This window comes from Miniopterus schreibersii (assembly GCF_964146895.1).
Source record: "Miniopterus schreibersii genome assembly, chromosome: 6".
Lineage (NCBI taxonomy): Eukaryota > Metazoa > Chordata > Mammalia > Chiroptera > Miniopteridae > Miniopterus > Miniopterus schreibersii.
The window spans coordinates 82,076,413-82,096,354 of NC_138107.1; the positions used below are offsets into that span (position 1 = coordinate 82,076,413).

At 43.0% G+C, this 19,942-nt stretch overlaps 1 protein-coding gene across 2 annotated transcripts in view; it reads left to right on the forward strand.

Moving 5' to 3' along the window:
- The window catches only part of MTHFD1L (methylenetetrahydrofolate dehydrogenase (NADP+ dependent) 1 like), a 149,699-nt gene that overhangs the window by 84,162 nt on the left and 45,595 nt on the right, over nt 1-19,942 (forward strand). For both annotated transcript variants that reach the window (XM_081140670.1, XM_081140669.1), the window contains 4 exons: nt 7,415-7,554; nt 13,365-13,406; nt 14,182-14,282; nt 14,892-15,069. In XM_081140670.1, coding sequence (XP_080996796.1) covers nt 7,415-7,554; nt 13,365-13,406; nt 14,182-14,282; nt 14,892-15,069 — 461 coding nt within the window. The remainder of the gene's footprint in view (nt 1-7,414; nt 7,555-13,364; nt 13,407-14,181; nt 14,283-14,891; nt 15,070-19,942) is intronic.

Consider the following 19,942-nt stretch of genomic DNA (forward strand, 5'->3'; position numbering starts at 1 on the left):
CCAGTATGTGCCCACTTGATCTGTATACTCTATGGAAATGTGACCCTAAAACATTTCATAAAATCAAAGAGGATCATAGATTAAGCAGACAAATCCAAAACAGCAAGAAGGATTTACTCTTTTGTAAAATTTTATAGACTTAAGATGAGTTGGAGACTCAAAATTAATGTTCTAAATCAAGTTCATTTTTTTTTCCAGCTGAAGTAATAAGACTGAGCTTCCCTTGTAATGATTTTAATGATTCATCCTGGTTTACTTAGCCTCCTTCTAGTAAATGAAAAAAAAATAATTAAAATCCTCAAAGGCTAGCCCACCTTGAGCTCAAGTCCAGAATTCATGTGCTTCGGTGACTTTGAACTCCACCCTCCCTGAGCTGATCTGCAGACAGCTGCAGCTGAACAGACGTGTTTACACAGGGCAGAAAAAGGCAGCATGAAGAACCCAGTTTCCATTCCCTTTGCATTGTTCAGAATTACACCCCACAGAGCTTCGGAACAAAGTCTAGCCCAGCATATACCTTGCTCCTTCCTGTACAAAAGTTGTATTTTTATTTCTGATTTGTTGTGAGAAGTTAAAGTGCTGACTGAATGAAAACTACAGTTTTATTTCTCCCTCTGTTTGCAAGAAATTCTTCGGCGGATTAAGTTAGCAGAATCTGCCCTGAGCAGATGTATTTCTTATCTCCACCCATTTTAAGCCAAGCTGATTGTGAGCACTGGCTCTGCTGTGAGACCTCACAGTCCGTAAATTCAAGTTCGTGTCCAAAGGCAATAGGAAGCTCACTGTGTGATTTGCTATATGTGTTGGCTGTGTGTATCATGGGGAGGAAAATTATTACCGTTGTAGAGTGGCTGTGAAATCTGAAAGTCCTAATCTTCTGAGTGCACGTGGAATAAAGGACCCCTCGGAAACAAAGCAAGCTGGAAATTCAATTTGTAGTTCTGGTGACAGTATTCAGGCCACTATGTCAGGTGGCCAGGAACTCTAGGAAAAATTATTTTGGTGCTTCGATTTAACTCTCAGTGTCCAAAGAGCATTTTCCCCAGTGTAAAAGCAAAAATGAGAATCTCAGATTTCAAGTATTTGTTCCATTCTTTCCCACTGTGTGTTCCGAATGTGCAGTTTAGGGGGGAAAAGCCCAAGCTAGGGAGCTGGAGTCGCTCGCTTCCCCAACCAGCACTGGCAGGGTAGATCCCTGGCTGGAGGAGGCTGAGAAGCCAGGTCTTGGGGTCCGACTCACCCGGCTGGGAGGTGGTGAAATGCTGCCTGGCCCCAGGAGCCTGTTGGGACCTCAGGAGCCCAGGCTGCGGGGCAGGTGTTCTCACCTTCAGCTTGTTTCTCCTGGTGCTGGGTGCCAGGCCCAGACGGCACAGCCTCCTCTCTCAGAGGTCTGTCTGTCTCACCAGTTCCACTCCCTGCTCCTGCCCTGGAAGCAGTGCTGTTGGCACATAGACCAGTAACTGAGAGGAGCACAATGCGTATTCTCTCAATGAATTGCTCCAAGAGAGATCACAAATTTCCGGATTCGGACAGAAAAAGAAAAAGAAAAAGAATGGCATGTCGTAGTGGAGAAGACTCCAGACTCCCTACTTTTATCCTCACAGCGTTAGAAGACAAGTCTGGGCACACCTATCACTGAAGTACAAGGGGTGAAGGTTTTCATTGGCAGCAAAACTTACCAAGCAGTTGGGCTTCGGAAATGCCTCCCGGTTCGTTGATACGCCGGAGAGGCAGTGTGAGCGGAGACGCTGTCAGGGACCACACTCAGGTGGGCCTTGCTTGCCATCCAGCTGTCACCGTATAGCTGGGGGATCTTACTGGAGCACTCTAACCCTTAACTCCACGCTGTGAGCAGAGGGTAAAGGTACCTCGCAGGTGTTGGAGGGGAAGTGAGACAGGATGTCTAGTTCACGCCCAGCCCCTACACAGTGTTAGTACATGAGTTTGTGCCTCTCCTTGGGCCTGTCTCTAACTGGGATAGCTGTTCCTCTTCATGTAAGTTTGAACTTAGCAATAAGACTGGCCATTGCTATCATCTGTGTTGTCCCACATTGTATTCTTCTGTCTACCCCTCCTGCTTGCTTCTGGAGTTAGTGCAGCTGTCACCAGTGAGGCACTACTTGTCACCACTAGGAACTGCCTGCCAAGCTGTAGTGAGCACACTTTTCCGCAACACCTGAGACTGTGCCGAGCAGGGTTTTTACTGTGATTATTCCTGTATCGGGATCTTACGGTGTGTGAGGTCATCATCGATACAGTTATGTCAGACAGGTTTCCTTCTTGCATCTTACACGTTTGTCACATTCTCAGAGTATCTAGAAAGTTGAAGGCTCTTCTGTCATGATTGAACTACAGCAGAGTATGTCAATAGCTGTTGCATTTTGGGTGGTGAATTCTGGTGTTTTTTTTGTGTGTGTGTGTGTGTGTGTGTGTTTTAAATTATTTGGGGAGAGGTTCTGTCTCATGCATTATGTGATGTTTAGCAGCATCTCAAACCTCTACCTACTAAATGCCAGTTACAACAACCCAAAGTATCTCCCAACATTGCCAGATGTCCCTGGGGAGCAGAATTGTCCCCAGTTGAGAACCACTGACCTACACTTATGGTTTGTGATTCTATAGAAATGGATCAGTAAATGTACTAGAGCATGAGACCGTTCAGAAGGAAATGTGAAACAGAACTAAATTCATATTTACCAGCATGTGTTGAATCAGAAGTGCTTTTGAGTAGATACCGAGTGGTAGAAGGTACGTGATTCAGAAAGTAGAGTTGTGGGATCTGGGACACCACGGTGGGCTCTTATCTCAGGGAGGTAACTTGCTCGACACATAGGAGCACCGAGGAGGTGACTTCTCCTATGGCTCTAAAATTTTATGAACCCATAATTTATAGGGCCCGCCTATATGAGGTGATGATGTTAATGCTTTTTTAAAAAATTAGCAAATTGTTGATATCTGATTCCTAATGGTCACTGAAGTTTTCTTCTATGTGTACTGCAAGTTGGGGACATGATAGAATAACTCAAGGTATGAAAAACATCTCTGCCTCACTGAAGAGTTTCACTAATATCATATGTGCCTCCCGGTAGTGTGTAGTTGTTGAGTGTTGCTGTTTGTGTTCAGTTTGTACAATACGATTTAGGGTGCCCTAGCAGATCAGCGTGGAAAGGCAGCCGCCTGGTTGTCCGGTATTGCTTTTTACTCTCCAGTGAACCCAGGGCTCTGTTTCCTGTGCAATTACTAGCAGTGTTTGTCCACAGAATCAGTCCCTCCCCACCCAGACCCACCGCCACTTCCTTTCTGAGCAGATTGTGGATTTTAAGTTTGAATCAAGTCATGCTACAGAATTGCTATTTAATAGCTTCTGTGCTCACACAGTAAATCAGTGTTTCCTGTTCTCATTCCTGCCCTAAATTGACTAGCTGTACTATCCCACTCCCACCCCACCCCCGCATAAAAGAGACTGCCAAGACAAATAATTGTTGTGGCATGGGCAGACATTTCCTTGCAAGCCTTTCTAAATAGGCAGCTCTCAGAAGTTACGTTACATGCTTTTCAGGAATGCTAAGTCATAGCAAGTGTGCTTGCTTCGTGACTCAAGAACAAGTCATAATTAAAATTAACATTAAATACTTCTTCAGCCCGCATCTAAATGTATTAAGAGCAGCAACTACAATAAGGGAATACATGCTTGTTTCAGGTTACTAGGAAAACTTAACTTGCAGGTTTTCCGTGACGATTCCTAGAAGTGCCTAGAAAACAGAGCCTGCCAATAAGAGTGGCTTGTCCCCTTCTCACATCAAGACGCCCAGAGGTTCTAAGACACAGATACAGGGCATTCCACTGTGCCTGTTTCCAAGTTAATACTTGCCCATGGCTCCTTATTAAGGGATGCTTACTTTCATAATTAGCAATTGCACATCAGCTTACCTTTCCCACGCTCTCTATTCTTTAGTAGGCTGATCATTTGAAAGCAAATAACATGCTGATTGCAGAATTGCACAACAGTTTTCAAAGTAAAAGAACTTGGCACTTCTGTTCTCTTCATATGATTTGCCTCCGTATTTCCTTTGTATTTGGAAGCCACAGTTCCTGAATCTTTATTACTGCGTCCTGTTTTCTTCCCTAACTGAAGTTCTCTTTGTTACTACTTTTTTTTTTCCAATTTGTCTCTCAAAATATGAATTTAAACTTAGCTAGCCTATCTAGACATATAAGGTGGCCTATCTTTATCAGACCTGGCATTTATACCTTTTATTAAAACTTCCATATTTAACGAGAAAAGAAGTCTGCTAGGGAGGCATAAGAACACTTTTAATTCTGTTTAATTCTGTGTTGCGTGTCTATCTGCCTATCTCCATTTAGTGATCGCCTTTACTTTAGATGGTTATTGGCACCGCGTCCCACTGTGGTAGTTTCTTCACATCTTTGTTAATTCATTTATTTATATGTGCCAGGCACAGTGTCGGGTCCTGGAGATACAAAGGTGAATGAGTCAGAGTCGCTGCCTGCCAAGTGGAAGATACACCTCTGGCTAATTACAATACTGCAGGCAGAGATAGGTGTGGGCCTGTGGGGGAGCAGACCTGGGGCAGGAGGGCAGGAGGGCAGGAGGGGCAGCTGGCTGCCTGAGGGGATGGGGCAGATTTCAGGAAATGGAACATCTGAGCTGAAGCTTGGACAAAGAATTAAAGAAGGGACGGGAAGATGCCTGGACATAGCAGGAATTCGACAAATGCTTAAGAATTGAATATGGTTTCTAGCAAGTGGGAGATCTGTTCTGATAATGATGCCGACCATTTTTGTAAGCGCCCACTGTGCTCCGAGAAGGAGTAGCTCAGTACTTCCCATCCGTATCCACTTTAACCCTCCCAACAAGTCAGGTGAGGACCCAGAGACTCAAATAGGTTCAGTAACTCACCTAGATTGCACAGCTGGGAGAGATTCTGGATATTGTCTGTCTGTCTGGTCTGTTCTTTATATTGACCAGCAGGACAGTCACCAATAACCCAGTATTGATGGCCTTGCCATCTGTCTTTCCCCCCGAATGGGAGCTCACTCTATAATGACCCTTGACAAAGTCAACTGAGTATTCCTCTCTGGGGTCCACTGTACCACCCCCATGCTAGAGTAAACTGCTTCTACTCTGGGGTCTGGGGTCCACTGTGCCATCCCCATGCTGGAGTGAACTGGTTGTACTCGAGGTCAGGGGTCCACTATGCCACCCCCGTGCTAGAGTGAATTGGTTTTACCAGAGGCACCACTGACGGTCGATACTGTCAGTGACCTCTGGTTTTGACCACCACTAATAAAATCACTAGAATTGTCCCAAATACTGTATAAAAAGGATCTCCTTCTACTTTTTAAAACTGTTCTGCTACATCTCGTACTCAAAGAAAAATATAGTAAAAGATGACTTGTAGCTATGTTCATTCCAAATTGAATATTTTTAAAGGAATATTTTTCAGTTTGTCCAAAGCATATCAAGAGTCATAAAAACTTTTTTACATACTCTGGCCCTGTGCTCTCACCCTTGGGAATTTATCCCAAGAATATAATTTGAAAGAGGCTAAAGCTCATACACACAGATATTTCACAGCATTATTTGTATTGGAAACAACCCAAATGTCCAATAACGGGAACAATTTGTAAATCTTGGTACATCAACGTAACAGAATTGTAAGCTGCCACTTACAGTCATAAATTTTGCAAGTTGTAATACAGCAAGAAAACTCTGTGATAATTTTAAAGTAAGGGAGCAGAATTACAAAATTATACCTACTGCATAAAAATTATATGGGCATATGACATACTAAGTAAGAGGAAACCACAAAGAATTAGATGAACTGGTTGATTCATTTAGGGTGGAAATTGTGTGCCGTGCTATCATTTTGAGTTCCTTGATTTTTGTTAAAATGTGCGTATTCGGTGAATGCTGGGGGCAGACATCTTCATTCTTTCACATTTTGAATGTTTTGATTTTATCTCAGTAAAGTTTTTTATTGCCAGTTCTTATCTCTGCTGTAAGTTACCGCCTTGGTGGTACTGTCAGTGTATAGAGTATAGTTCATAAATACTTCATTTCTGTTAGTATTGCTTTTCTGGAGCAGTGTGTGTGCTTCTCACATCTCAGTGGGCATTCATCTCACCTAGGGATCTGATTCTGATTCAGCGGGTCTGGAGTAGGGCCTGAGTGTCTGAATTGCTTATACACCCCCAGGTGCTGCTGGTCCTAGAGCTTCCCTTTGTGTAGAGGACTCGTCCCCTGACCCAGTGACAGTAGTGTGGTCTTAGGAGGCAATATTAGATGTTCTCTCTGCTGCCTACATGCTTCTAACAATTTGGGCGTAGGGGAAGGGATTGCTAAAGATGAGTGTTGTTGGAAGGAAAAAGTTCTGCTTTACCCTTCTAAATTCTTCTGGCTGACTTAAGAATTAACATAAGACAGATTAACAAGAGAAAATCATGTTTAATTTTGTACATATGGGGACTCACAGGCAATCAGGTGACTGGGGCTTATGTGCCATTCTGAATTAAAGAGGAGTAAGGGCCTGGGACTTCAAAGGGGAAGAATTCATGTGGAGATGGAAAAACAAGTGTTTGCTGGACCATGCAGAGACTGGGACACAGAGAGGACCTTGGTCTCCAACCCATGTGAAGTTCCCTCATCGCACCTAGCTCACATTCCTTGTAGATATCTGTAGGGATGATGCTCTTCCTGGACCAGGCTCTTTATCTGAATTCCTCTAGGTAGTTAGAGGGAGGTAAAAAGCTCTTCCTGAGCCTTTTAGGCCTCAGTCGTCTTCAGTTCAAAATTGTTCACCTACTGGGGTGGCACATTCTGGGGAGACCCGTTCTGAACCCTATTGTGTCCTCTGTGGTTATGGAATAAAAATGCTCTCCTATATCAAGCCCAGTGACCAACCTCCTTAAGCCACTCAACTAACTGGGATTTCTTCAGTCAACAGAAATGACCGGGAGGCACTGAAATATGATTGATTCTATGTATGATATAAAGAGTGAGAAAGGATCTTCTGTGGTAATTAGGCTGGCAGTGGCCTTGATACAATTTGGGACCTGATTAAAAAGTTGAAAATCTCATCTGTGTTAAGAAAGGCTTTGTTCAGTTACTACACTGGGAAGGCAAATGTAGGCCTTGGCAAAGAATCCTTAAGCCATGGCGGTGTGAAGCAGAGAGCCATCTTTTTAGGGAACATAAGGAAGTAGAACATTTTCTAAAACTGTGGGATATCAGTTTATCTCTGCATATGAACAAGATGCAGTGCTGTGCAGTAACCTGGAGGTGGTGGGGAATTTCAGCTGTCCTTTGAATTTGAAGCATACCAATGGTTACCCAACCCTGTACTGTTGTTTTTAGAAGATAATAGCAAGTTTCCAACTTGATTCTCCACAGTAACTGAAGCTGGCTTTGGTGCTGATATTGGCATGGAGAAATTCTTCAACATCAAGTGTCGAGCTTCTGGTTTGGTGCCCAACGTAGTGGTGCTGGTGGCGACAGTGCGCGCTCTGAAGATGCACGGAGGTGGGCCCAGTGTAAGTCCTGTACTCCCTTCCCAGAAAGGCCCAGCTTAGAATTAAGATAAAGCAGAATTTAGCACTTGAAAAAGTCAAACCTGCTCATAACTCCAGATTTCTAGAATGTCTCCTTTTTCACAGATCACCGCGATAGGGCACGTAGAGTTTAATGAGTTCTAGAAAATAGTAATACCCGCAAAGTTATTGCTAAGCAGAATTTTGGAGTGGAGCATAACAGTACCTCTTTTTAGTCCTAAGATTTGTATCTGAAGCTCATGTCAACATTTTTAACCCCACAGTAGTGGGGGGACAGAGGCTTTGGCTCCTGAATGGGGCACATATGTGGGTGAGGCTGTTCAATGTTTGTACAGTGTTTTTGGTTAACTGATTTCATCTAGAACTAGGTTCCTTCTGTTTCTGTTTATTATTATTTTACTTTATAACTTTTATTTCTAAGAGAACGTTGCTTCCAAAACAGAAATTCTGTTTTCACATTTTTTAAGACTTTTGATATCTTATGTACAGAATTTACACACATCCAAAAGGAAATTTTTTTTCATTTCCACAGACAAGGTGTAGTGTTTTTCTTTTTGTCGTTTTTAGGTATTTTCAAAGGGAGAACATGAAATGTTATACTGAGTAATCATTTTGAAATAAAGTCATGTGGAGTAGCTTTATCATTTATACTGTTGATTTATTAGACAAACTGCCAAATCTGATTTCTTAGGTCTACTGTGTACACAAAAGCCATATAATCAAGGATTATTACACAGCAGGACAAATGCTATGCAGTTGACTCATCCTACCAGTTCTTTGTCCTAGGAGAGGCCAACATTATTTTATATCAGTTTGCAGACAAGAAAGTGGAGGTTTGATGGGTTTAGGGAACATGGGTAGTGTCACTTGGCCACAGAGAGAGTTGCATATTAACGAAAGGTAAGCATTTTCTGAGTCCCAAGTCCACTCTTAAGCACTTCATTTTAGCCTAAAGCTCCATCGTTATTTCAGATGGGAGGGTCACATAACACGTTATAAGGTCGTGGTAAACCCTAAAGAATGCTGATTTTGCTCAAAACTGCACTTGCAGCTACAATCACTCCTTGTCTTTAGACTTTAAATCTATATACCAACTTCCATTTTCAGAGAATATTTTCTGCCAATATAGGACACATCTGAAATTCTCCCTCCCTATTTTGCACCCTGAAAATTATAAAATCAAAGGGCTTTAATACCAGAAAGATCTTTGTAAAAATAAAATTACTGAGGCCCAGAAGGATTCAGTGGCCTGCTTAGTATCACACATCTATTTTAGGGGACTAATCAGATGTAAAAATCAAGGTCTCTTGGCTTCCAGTCCCATGCTTTTCCACACTCTAGTCTCTGTCCTATAAAATTCTCCACATGATTTATAACCCTGTTTCAGTTCATCTTACTGCACGTGCTCATTGTTTTACTGTGGTTGCATTTTCTGCTTGCCTGACCTTCCCTTTCACTTAAAGTCAGGGTTTCATGCCAGTGATGATGATAACAGGGCTCCAGTCACAGATGAAGGTAGGGGACAGTAGAGGGAGAGGAGCAGGAAGCCCGACGAAGCTGAGCGTCACTCCTGAGCTTCAGCAGCACCTTCTGCCCCATTGTTTTATGAATGTCTGTATGTGAGTCTTGCTGCTCAACTCTGAGTTCCTTGAGATTAAGGACTATGTCTTACTAATTTGTGTATCCCTAGTGCCTGGCATAGTCTGCATCCTGGAAATGTTTTCAGTAATTGAATAATAAATGAACTTCCATCTTCTTAATCCTGTAGTTCATATTATTCATCTCCGTATCCCTCCTCCTTACTCAAGTCAGTTCCATGGTCATGTTTTTGATCCATTATAATTTCTACTTCCTTTTGGTATCATTACACAAATAACCATGGCTGTCTCTTATGTTTATTCAGCTTGGTTGTTTTCCATAATTTGTGCAGTGGAAAATCCTGTGACCCTTGAACTTGCCCGTTTTAGCCGCAGTCATTTTAAATTCATATCCTGTCTTCCAAAGTGCTGAGCATTCTTGGTGCAATGTAAGAACTAACACTGTGTTATAGTTTAGTTTTACAATTCGTTCTCTAAACCCTTTGTTTTAAGGAGGGCTCTTCAGTACCCATAGGATGTATATTTATATAAAAAGAGATTTATTATAAGGAATTGGCTCATGCAGTTATGGAGGCTGACAAGTTCAAAATCTGCAGAGTGGGCCACCAGGGTAGAGACACAGGAGAACCAGTATCCCAGTCCCAGTCTTAGGCTGAAGGATTGTCATTGAAAAAACACCCGCACAGAAATACCCAAAATAATGTTTGACCAAATATCTGGGGACCCTGTGCTCCAAATTAACAGATAAAACTAACCATCACACCCAGTATTGCTGAGTTTTGGTGTATGGTGCAATAACTAGATCTAATTTCATTTTTTCTCTATTAATAACCTATTGGCCTGGTACTATTTGCTAAAATACTCCCTCCTTTCTGATCTTCAAGCCTACTTTATCATAAGTCAATTCTCCCTACGTGTGTAGGTCTTTTTCTGGGACCTCCCTTCCTTTGCACTGGTCTAGTTACATTAATTGTGTCTGGGCTGCACTGGTAACCTTTAGGCCAAGCTCCCCAGGTCGCTCTCTTTCTCCATGCATGCCTGGCCTGTGATTGGCCCTTTTCCTTCCATATGTATTTTAGAATTAGCTCAGAAAGTTCCTTGAAGAATTTGTTAGGATTTTTATTGAAATGGCATTAAGTCAATAAATCAGTTTGGGGAGATTTGACAGCTCTCCATTTAAGAATATGGGATATCTCTTCTTTGATTTAGGTCTTTAATATATTTTAATAAAAATTTACAGTTTATTGCACAAAAGGCTTCTATATCTTTTCACAGATTTATACTTATGCATTTTATATTTTTAAATAGTGTAACAGTTTACTTCTGGATTCTTACCTATTGCTTTTATACACAATGACCTCTCTAAATTCCTTTTTTTTTTTAATTGATGCGTGACATATAACATTATACTAGTTTCAGGTGTACAACATAATTATTTGATATTTGTATACATTGCAAAATGATCACCACAGTAAGTCTAGTTAACATTTGTCACCATATGTAGTTTAAGATTTTTGTGTGTGTGTGTGTTTTTTTTTAAGATGAGGGTTTTTAAGATTGACTCTCCCAGCAACTTTCAAGAGTTCAACACAGTATTATTGATCATGGCCACCATGCTGTACGTTACATCCCATGACTTAAAAAGTCTCATTAATTGTACTACTTTAGCTCTAGATACTTTGCGGAGTTCTATAAGGGAACCACAGCCAAAAATAATGACAGTTCTGTTTCTTCCCTTCCAACTTTTATACTTATTTTCTTGTCGCTGACCAGGTCTTCCTAGATGCAATGCAGTATTGAATAGGAATCATAATAGTGGGCATCCTTTTCTTATTCCTGATGTGAAAGAAAATACTTTTAGTAGTTCATCACTAAGTATGATGTTTTCTTAGATTTTCAGTATATGTTCTTTATCAGGTTAAAGAAATTGCCTTTTATTCTTAGTTTGCCAAGTTTTTATACTAAATAGACGTTGAAGAATTTTCTTCATATATTGAGATGACATGGTTTTTCTCTTTAATCTATTAATGCTGCAAATTATATTTAACTTTCAAATATTAAGTGAACCTTACATCCCCTTGAATAAATCTTACTTGGAGATACATTATCTTTTTTAATGAATGACTGAATTTTATTTATTGTTTCCTAATGTTTTAAATAGTATCTTTCCATCTGTATTTACAAGTAAGATATTAGCCACATAAAATAAATTGGGAAGGATTTCTTCTTCTTTTATATATAATCTATAAAGGATTTTGTAACATTAGAATAAATAATCTGTTCATTCAAAAACAGATTCACCAGTAACACTGTCTGGGTCTGCTACTTATTGGTGAGGGGTAGGTTTCTATCTACAAATTTAACTTTGTTAATGAATATAGAACTGTCTAGATTTTCTGTTTCTTCTAAATGAGCTTTAATAAAAGTTACAGCTCTCTGAATTGCTCTATATTTTTAAATGTATTGACATGAAGTTTGTCATAGCATTCTACTGTCTATAGCATGTGTAGTTATAATAATTTTTTCATTCTGTTTTTTAAAAGTCTTACCAGAGTGTTACCGGCTTTGTTAGTCTTTTTGAGAACCAGCCTTTGGCCCGGCTGGGCGTGGCTCAGCGGTTGAGCGTCGACCTGGGATCCAGGCAATCAGGGTTCGATTCCTGGTCAGGGCACATGCCCGGGTTGCAGGCTCAATCAATGACTCTCTCATCATTGATGTTTCTCTCTCTCTCCCTCTCTTTCCTCTCTCTGAAATCAATAAAGGTATATTTAAAAAAAAAAAAAAAAGAGCCAGCTTTTGTTGAGTCGATCCTCTTGCTGTTACTTGCATACAGCCCATTCTTCCTGGTTTTGTTCAGTGTCTGATTGTGTGGAACTTTGCATGTGTGCAAGCTCAGCAGTGCTTTACATCCTTTTTAAAAATATTTTTCTTTTTAGAGAGAGAGGAGGGGGGGAAAGAGAGAAACATTGAATGTCCAAGTGAAACACCCATCAGCCGCCTCCTGCACGCCCCTACGGGGTGGAGTCCGCAGCCCGGGTGGGCGCTGACGGGATCCAACGGCAGTCTCTCGGTGCGCCGCCAGTGCCCAGCCAGCTAAGCCCCCCAGCCAGGGCGGTCCGTCCGACCCTTTTTCAGTCTAGCGTTTTAGTTGTTCCAGCTGAAGGCTTCACTCAGTGTTTCCGTCAACACTACTGCTGGGAAAACCCATCTGAAAATACTTGGTTTGCACACACTGTCCCAAAACCATCTCTCGTGGAGGTAACTTCTTTCCAAAGGATTTCAGATATTCTCAGGCCTCTTCCACTGAGCATAACTCACCATGCCCTCGTAAATGAAAGTCTTTTCTTGTGTTTCACCAAAACCAGTAGCAAGCCATCGACAGAAGCCAGATGGGATGTGGAAAAGTACTGAATTGGAGTTCAGAACCCTATTACATTCAAGTCCCCTGTTCTGCTCTCATTTGCTCTAGAACCTTGGGCAAGACACCTCCCTTCTCTCAGCATTGCTTTCTTCATCTTTAAGCTGCTCTGTCAACCTACCCCCCCCCCCAGAATAGTAATGGCATTGCTTTAAAATGATTTAGAATTTATTTAGAAAGATGGTGCACTTTGTATGATTCACGTATTGATGCATTATAAATTCCATTTTCTGCTAGGGTAATGAGCAGTGTATAAAAGTTCTCAGTATTGGTTCAAATTAGAATTGCCAGGGGCATTTTCAGATATTACTGATCCTGGGTCCCACTCCCAGAAATCCTGCTTTAATTTGCATGGGTGGGGCCCAGGCATCAGTTTTTATTAAAAGCTTCCCACAAGACTTTATGTTCAGCCAGGGCTACCAGTTACTGGTTTAAAAGTACAAAATGTGCTTTAAAAGGTACCTTCCCTAAAATTGACTGTGATTTGTTTTTCTTTCAACTATTGATCAATTGGAGTAAGCATTTTTTTTAAAAAATATGTTTTTGTTAATTTTAGAGAGAGGGGGAGGAGGGGAGAGAGAGAGAAACCTTGATTGGCTGCCTCCTGCATGCCCCATACTGGAGATTGAGCCCAAAGCCCAGGCATGTGCCCTGACTGGAAATTGAACTAACCACCTCTAGGTGCATGGGATGATGCCCAGTAAACTGAACCACACTGGTCAGGGCTAGAGTAGGCATTTTAATGAGATTATTCTTTGTTTTTTCTCTTATCTCAGGTAACTGCCGGTGTCCCTCTTAAGAGAGAATACACAGAGGAGGTAAGAGTGACAGCTTTAAAAGGCTACAGTGGAGAATCCTTCAAGTCCAGTTAACCACTGGCTTGCAGGTGAATGCAGTCAGTGGATGAGTCCTCCACCCATGGCCTCTTAGAAAAGTGCTTTTCTTATCATCCTGGAGGAACTGGTGGGGAGCAGGGATGCAATCCATTCATTTAACTCTTCAACTTAAGAAATGATAGACGTGGTCTTTATCTTCTGCTCCTATTCCCAGCTTGCAGTCTCCAGCACAGAAACAAATATAATGCTTATACCCATGTATTCTTTAGGTGTGCAAAAAAGTGACTCGTGGAGGATGTACAATTGGCTTTATGACTTGCCTGAATTACTTGGCTCTATAAATAGACTTTGGTTTCGTGGCAACAGTACCTCTCCTATCCTATAGGTGGCACCGGGGATTTGAGCAGGGACTAGCTGGACAGCTCTCCTCACCCTCCCTGGGCATTTTAGTCCACCAACCTGCAGGGCGTGGGCATATTGCTTACGTCCTGGCCACTGGTCAGCTGCATAAATAGCTGCCTGACTCAAGACCCAAATATGCCATTGGGCTCAGAACAATGTTAGAAGTTATTTTGAAAAGGAGCCTCCTCCTTCAGCCATCTCTCTTGGAGGAAAAGGGGATCTATGAATAGCTCCCACATAGCTTCTAGGACCACAAAGTGAGCAAAGATGGAAGCACAACCTGCCACGTGGCCCTGCCCATTGAGTTTGGCAGGTGTGGTGGGAGGCAATGCATGGGGGTCTGGTTTTCTTACAGAACATCCAGCTGGTGGCAGATGGCTGCTGTAACCTCCAGAAGCAAATTCAGATCGCTCAGCTCTTTGGGGTTCCCGTTGTCGTGGCTCTGAATGTCTTCAAGTAAGTCAGGCTTCCTTTAAATGTGGTCATAGTGCTGGGCCACCCTGTGAACTAGATTCGTGTCCCAGGATGTGTGCTCATAGTGCTGGGCCACCCTGTGAACTAGGTTCATATCCCAGGATGTGTGCTCTCTCTCTGCTTCATCTAGAAGTACACAGAAATACTCTGCTCTTTCTGTTGGTTTGGTTTGGTTTGGTTTGGTTTGGTTTGGTTTGGTTTGGTTTGGTTTGGTTTGTGTCATTTCAGCAGAAGTGTTCTCAGATGTTACTAGGGAAATGAAGTCTATAGAGTGACTTACATTTTTTTGGCCTTTTTTATTTTATTTCACCCAGCATTTCTGTCTGAAAGACTGGATGATCAAAGGGATGTGTTATGGAATTTTCTCAATAAAACCCTTAACAACTTGAAATATTTGAGTCATGTTGCAAGGGATTTTTTTTTCTCAATGCTTTTCTTTAAGTCTGATTTATTTAAACACGATGTAACCACTTTTGATGTTTAAAATATATTCAGTGTTAGGGAACAGAGTTCTGTATAGATGGTTAGTCTTTCTTTAAAAACATCACTAAATGAATGCAGATGCAAAACCACAAACGTTTTCATCACTAGGACTGACACCCGGGCTGAGATCGACTTAGTGTGCGAGCTGGCGAAGCGGGCTGGCGCCTTTGATGCAGTCCCCTGCTACCACTGGTCGATGGGTGGAAAGGGGTCGGTGGACCTGGCGTGGGCTGTGAGAGAAGCTGCAAGTAAAAGAAGCCGTTTCCAGTTCTTGTATGATGTTCAGGTAAGATCTCACAGCAGTGAGAACGGCTAACATTTCTTGCACATTAACTGGTACCCGGCCTGTGCTGAGAGCTTTGCGTGGCTTGTCCCACTTGGTCCTCATAACAGCCCACAGCAAAGAAGGAAGTGAAGGTGAAAGAGGTTAAGCCATTCAACAAGGCCATGTTGCCAAGGGCCAACCCAAGTGAGCTCCTTGCCCCAAAGCCTGTGCTCTTGAGGGCACTCTGCTTCCAAATAGCAGTGGCAGTGAGGAGGGGCTTTGGAGAAGGGTGTTCACCAGCTACCACTTTCAGGATTTGCACAGGAACAGGACTTTTGAGCATCTTTATAAGACTTCTCAAATCATGAGTCGTATTTCCTTTGTCTATTTCTGCTGTAGCTCTTTTCCCTCATTGTGGTTTTTTTGAGCTATGTCTCGTGTATTTTTAAATTTTTTTAAATTATAGTAAAATACACATAACATAAAATTTGCCATCTTTACCATTTTTAGGTATTGGTATTATATTGTACCAGTTCATTGGTATTATATATTCACATTAAACAATAGCTCCCCATTCCTCCCCTCCCCTCTGCCCCAACAGAAATTGATTTCCCAGTTTTGGAGGCTGGGAAGTCCCAGATTGAGGCAGATTCAGTATCTGGTAAGGGTCTTCTCACTATGTTCTCACGTGGTAGAAGGGGAAGGAGCTCTGTAGGATCTCTTTTATAAGGGCATTAATTCCATTCATGAAGGCTCCACCCTTATGACCTAATCACCCCCAAAGGCCCCTACCTCCTAATACCATCACCTTGGGGATTAAACTTGGACACCTGAATTTCAGGGGGCATAAATATTCAGTCTGTAGCAGCCACTTAACATAATGTCAAGATTCATCCATGTTATTGCATATGTCAGAATTTCCTTCCTTTTTAAAACTGAAAGCTAATCCATTGTATGCATATACCACATTTTGTTTATCCATTCATCTGTGACTGGCCACCTTGGTTGCTTCTACCACTTGGCTATTGTAAATTATGCTGCTATCAACATGTGTGTAAAAATCCTTCAAGACTCTGCTTTCAGTTCTTTTGGGTGTATACCCAGAAGTGGAGTGCTCAGCCTCTAGCTGACTGCTTCTCCATTCCTCCATCCCTCAGAGATTCTGTTGGTCTGTCTCTCAGATGTCACAGACAGTAACATCACTCCTCCTTCCTGTTCAGATGGCAGATACCAAAAGCAGCATCACCTGGAAGTCTAGCTTTGCATCAGCACGAGCGTGATGTTGACCTTATTGCGAAGGCTCCCGCTAAGGAAGGCTTCTTGAGTGCCAGGCATAATGAGTACTTTGTACAGTAACTCCGTTGGTCCTAACATTCCTTTTGGGTAGGAACTCTTGATATCTCCCCCCACCGCAATTTTACAGATAAGGAGATTAAAGCACAAACAGATCAAGTAACCTGCTCAGTGTCCCACAGCCAGAAAGAGATGGAGCCGGGAGAGTATTTAGAATGATGGAAGCCATTGTCCAGCTCTGTTCTTCAGGATTCAGCACTGTGTTTGCAGGTGGGGGTGGGGTGGGGGCGATACTCCTTAAAGGGACAGTAACTGAGTGACCGGAGGCCGTGCCAAAGGAGGGAGACTGTACACACTCAGCAAATGTTTGTGGTAGGAAGGACCTCCGGAATGTATTGGGATGGTTAGCCAGAACAGGATTGTCATGTTGTAAAGCCATTTTATGAATGAGAGACTAGAATGTTCTGGGTTACAGAGGTGGCAAAGAACAAATAGGGGAGGAAATTTGTGTTCAACATGAAGAAAAGTATTCTGTTTAGCAGCTGTGTGTTCCATGGCCCTGGCAATGATAAGCAAAGATAAAGGCAGCTCTGCAGGGGGCATGTCAGACGTGTGGTGGCCAGTTAGATGGCCAGGGTGATCTCGTGTTCCTCGCTGCACCCTGCTGCCAGGGAACACCTTGACGGGGTGTCTCAGCACCTGGTGCAGCCCTCAGCCCTTTTACACAAACCATTGTCAGGAAACTCACTCTCAGACTGTCGCCATCTGATCTGAAGCACCCCGCTCTGAGTGGCAAAGGCAGTTTTGTTTTAAATGAATGACTTCATAGTGTGTCTCTTTTCAAGGAAACCATCCCAGGTGAAAAGGTCAGGGAATAGAAGAAATGTTTCTGAGTTATGCTGTCTCAGACATGCACACTAACCCTAAGATGAACCCTTTCCCTTCCCACTAAATTTATTTTTCCTGAATTCCCATTCTTCATGGAGATAATGCTGTTAAAATGTCTGCTCTCCTGTGGAAAGGAGAAAAATTTATAATAATGTGGCCTAAAGTCCTACATTTGATAGGTGGCCTCCAGACCAGGATTCTTACCTCCTTTGCCAACATGTGCTGCTCCCTTTTCTTACAGCAGAAATTAGATTTGAGCTGCATAACTTTATTAGATACTCAGCCTCCCAGCTTCTTGCTCCATGACAGTTTGTGGAAAGAGTTATTACTGCTCTGGTTCACGTTGTACTGTCTCTCTCACAGCTGTGTCCCTCTCACTGGCAAGACGATTCTAGACAACATGAGCCCGTTTGCAGTCTTGCCGTTAACCATATGGAAATCTGAATTGGCCAGCGTGGTAGATAAGAACTCACCCTTTTCTTCCTGATTTCTTGCATATTCAGTGCTGGTGAACTGTTATGGACGAAGTAATGGTTTTCTTGAAACTCTGTTACCTTTCTTTTTCCCCCCCACAACTTAACTGTTTGGTACTTGGCAGCTTGGTAGGTATGGGATTGCTCTGCAGGAAGAAAGAAGTGATTAAATGCTTTTGGATGGATCACCCTGCCGCCTCTGCTTGTCAGTGCAGACTGGGCTTGTGTGTGCCTTTTGTGACCTCCCTGACTCTATTCTAAGAATGTATTCAGTACAGGATCCCAGGCTGTGTTACAGAAGAAAGACACCCGAGATCACTTGGAGGAAGTTGAAATAGTGGAGGAGCACAGGGCATGATTGCTTATGTGTGGGGAGTAGAAATCAGCTCAAAACCCCCATGAAAAGCCTGGCCAGCGTGGCTTAGCAGTTGAGCATTGACCTATGAGCCAGGAGATCACAGTTTGATTCCCAGTCCGAGCACACGCACATGCCTGGTTTGCTGGCTTGATCCGGGGGGTGGGGGTGGGGGGGCAGGGGGAACTGATTGGTGACTCTCTCATCATTGATGTTTCTATCTCTCCCTCTCCTTCCCTCTCTCTGAAATAAATAAAGATATTTTTTAAAAAAAAAAAAGGAGGACCTACTGAGCACAGCAGGTCCCTGCTAGTGCCTATCACTGGCCCGGGTCTGCAAGATGGTCGTGGGTGGGCTTCTCTGAAATCCTGCCACACAGTCAGAGTCATAGCCCTGTAATGTTGAGGGCAGTGGGAATGGCACCAGTTGTTAGACCAGGGGGGTCAGACCTAGACCTGGGTTCAGCAACCTCCGTGCCTTGAGTCTAGCTAGGAAACAATTCAGAGCCAAGACTTAAACTATGAGAACATTTATTTAGAAAATCACAGAGGTAGAAGTAGTAATTCATAGAAGAAGTGGGCTGAGGAAACAAGTTATAGAGGCAAAGGAAGGGCCCTTTTTGGAGCTTAGAAGTGAGGAAGGTAAAGGTGACTAGCCTAGAGGGAAGGAGAAGGAGAGGGGGAGGGGAAGGCCAGGGAGTGCTTCTGGGAGGGAGAATGAGCTGGGTCCTCTGTCCTAAGGGTTTTAAGGGTGGAGATTTTAGGGGAGGTCCCAGGGGAAGATCTCTAGAGAATATTCAGCAGCTTTCCTGGTGTGTCCTTTCAGGGTCTAGGTCTCCACCCATTGATTGGCCGGCCCAGGGCAGGGGGTCATTAGTCAATGCAGCTGGTCCTGAGGTCAGCCTTGCTGTTGCTGGTCTGGTTTTGCTGCATTTCTGGGCCTGGAGCTGAAATACAACTGAGGCCTAGGTGTTATCTCTAGGGAGGAAAGGTCAGGGGGTCCAAACCGCAGGACCAGCTATATACTAGGGGAGGAAAGGTCACCCTCCAATTGTCCTCAATTTTTCTTTGCTAGGCACCCAGGGCTTTCCCGCCCAAGTGACCTTCTGTCCTGGCTCATTGTCCTTCCTCTGCCCTTGTCTAACTGCCTACCACAAATTGACCTTCAAGAGTTCTCTTATAACTCAGGTACCTTTGGTGGACTGTAGGAGTGGTTTCCCGTCCAGGCAGGTTAAAACCAGGAATTAGAAGCCAAGGTTTCTAGTGCATCAAGAAAGGAAGACACCACCCAGTGACAGCAAGACTTAGCAGCCTTTCTCCGTTAGAACTGAGAAACCATTGGAGACATAATAAAAAGTCAGTTGTTTTTGCAAAGAAGAGGTTGAGATGGAAAGTTGGCTTGCAAATCAGTCTGAATATTGTTTGTTAAATCGGGAGTTAAGGTTGAAAATTATCTCTGTATCCTTCCTCTAACCTTGCAAACATCTTGAGGTGTAACCTTGACAGCAAGAGAGGCTAGTGTTTGTTTTTATTAAAGGTCTTTCCTGTTCTGTGTGTGAAGCCATTCTCTTGATCACAGCAGGGGCTGGATGAGGGGAGATCAAAACAGCTAGGCCACCTGGATCCAGGGCATCCAGGGCGCAGGCAGCAGCCCTCCCTCTGGACCATCGCGCTTTCACTGCCTGGATGGTTAGGGGGTTCTCCCCTGCTGTTCTTTTTAAGGCAGGGGTTTGGGGGTTTGTTTGTTTTGTTGTTGTTTTGTTGGTTATTGAGGAATTATTTTCTGTTTCTTAATGATTCAAACTTGAACATGTGCCAGTTGTTGGCGGGATTTTGAGAGTATCCTTTAACGGGATTCCGGGCGTTTGCAGCCAGAGCCACAAATT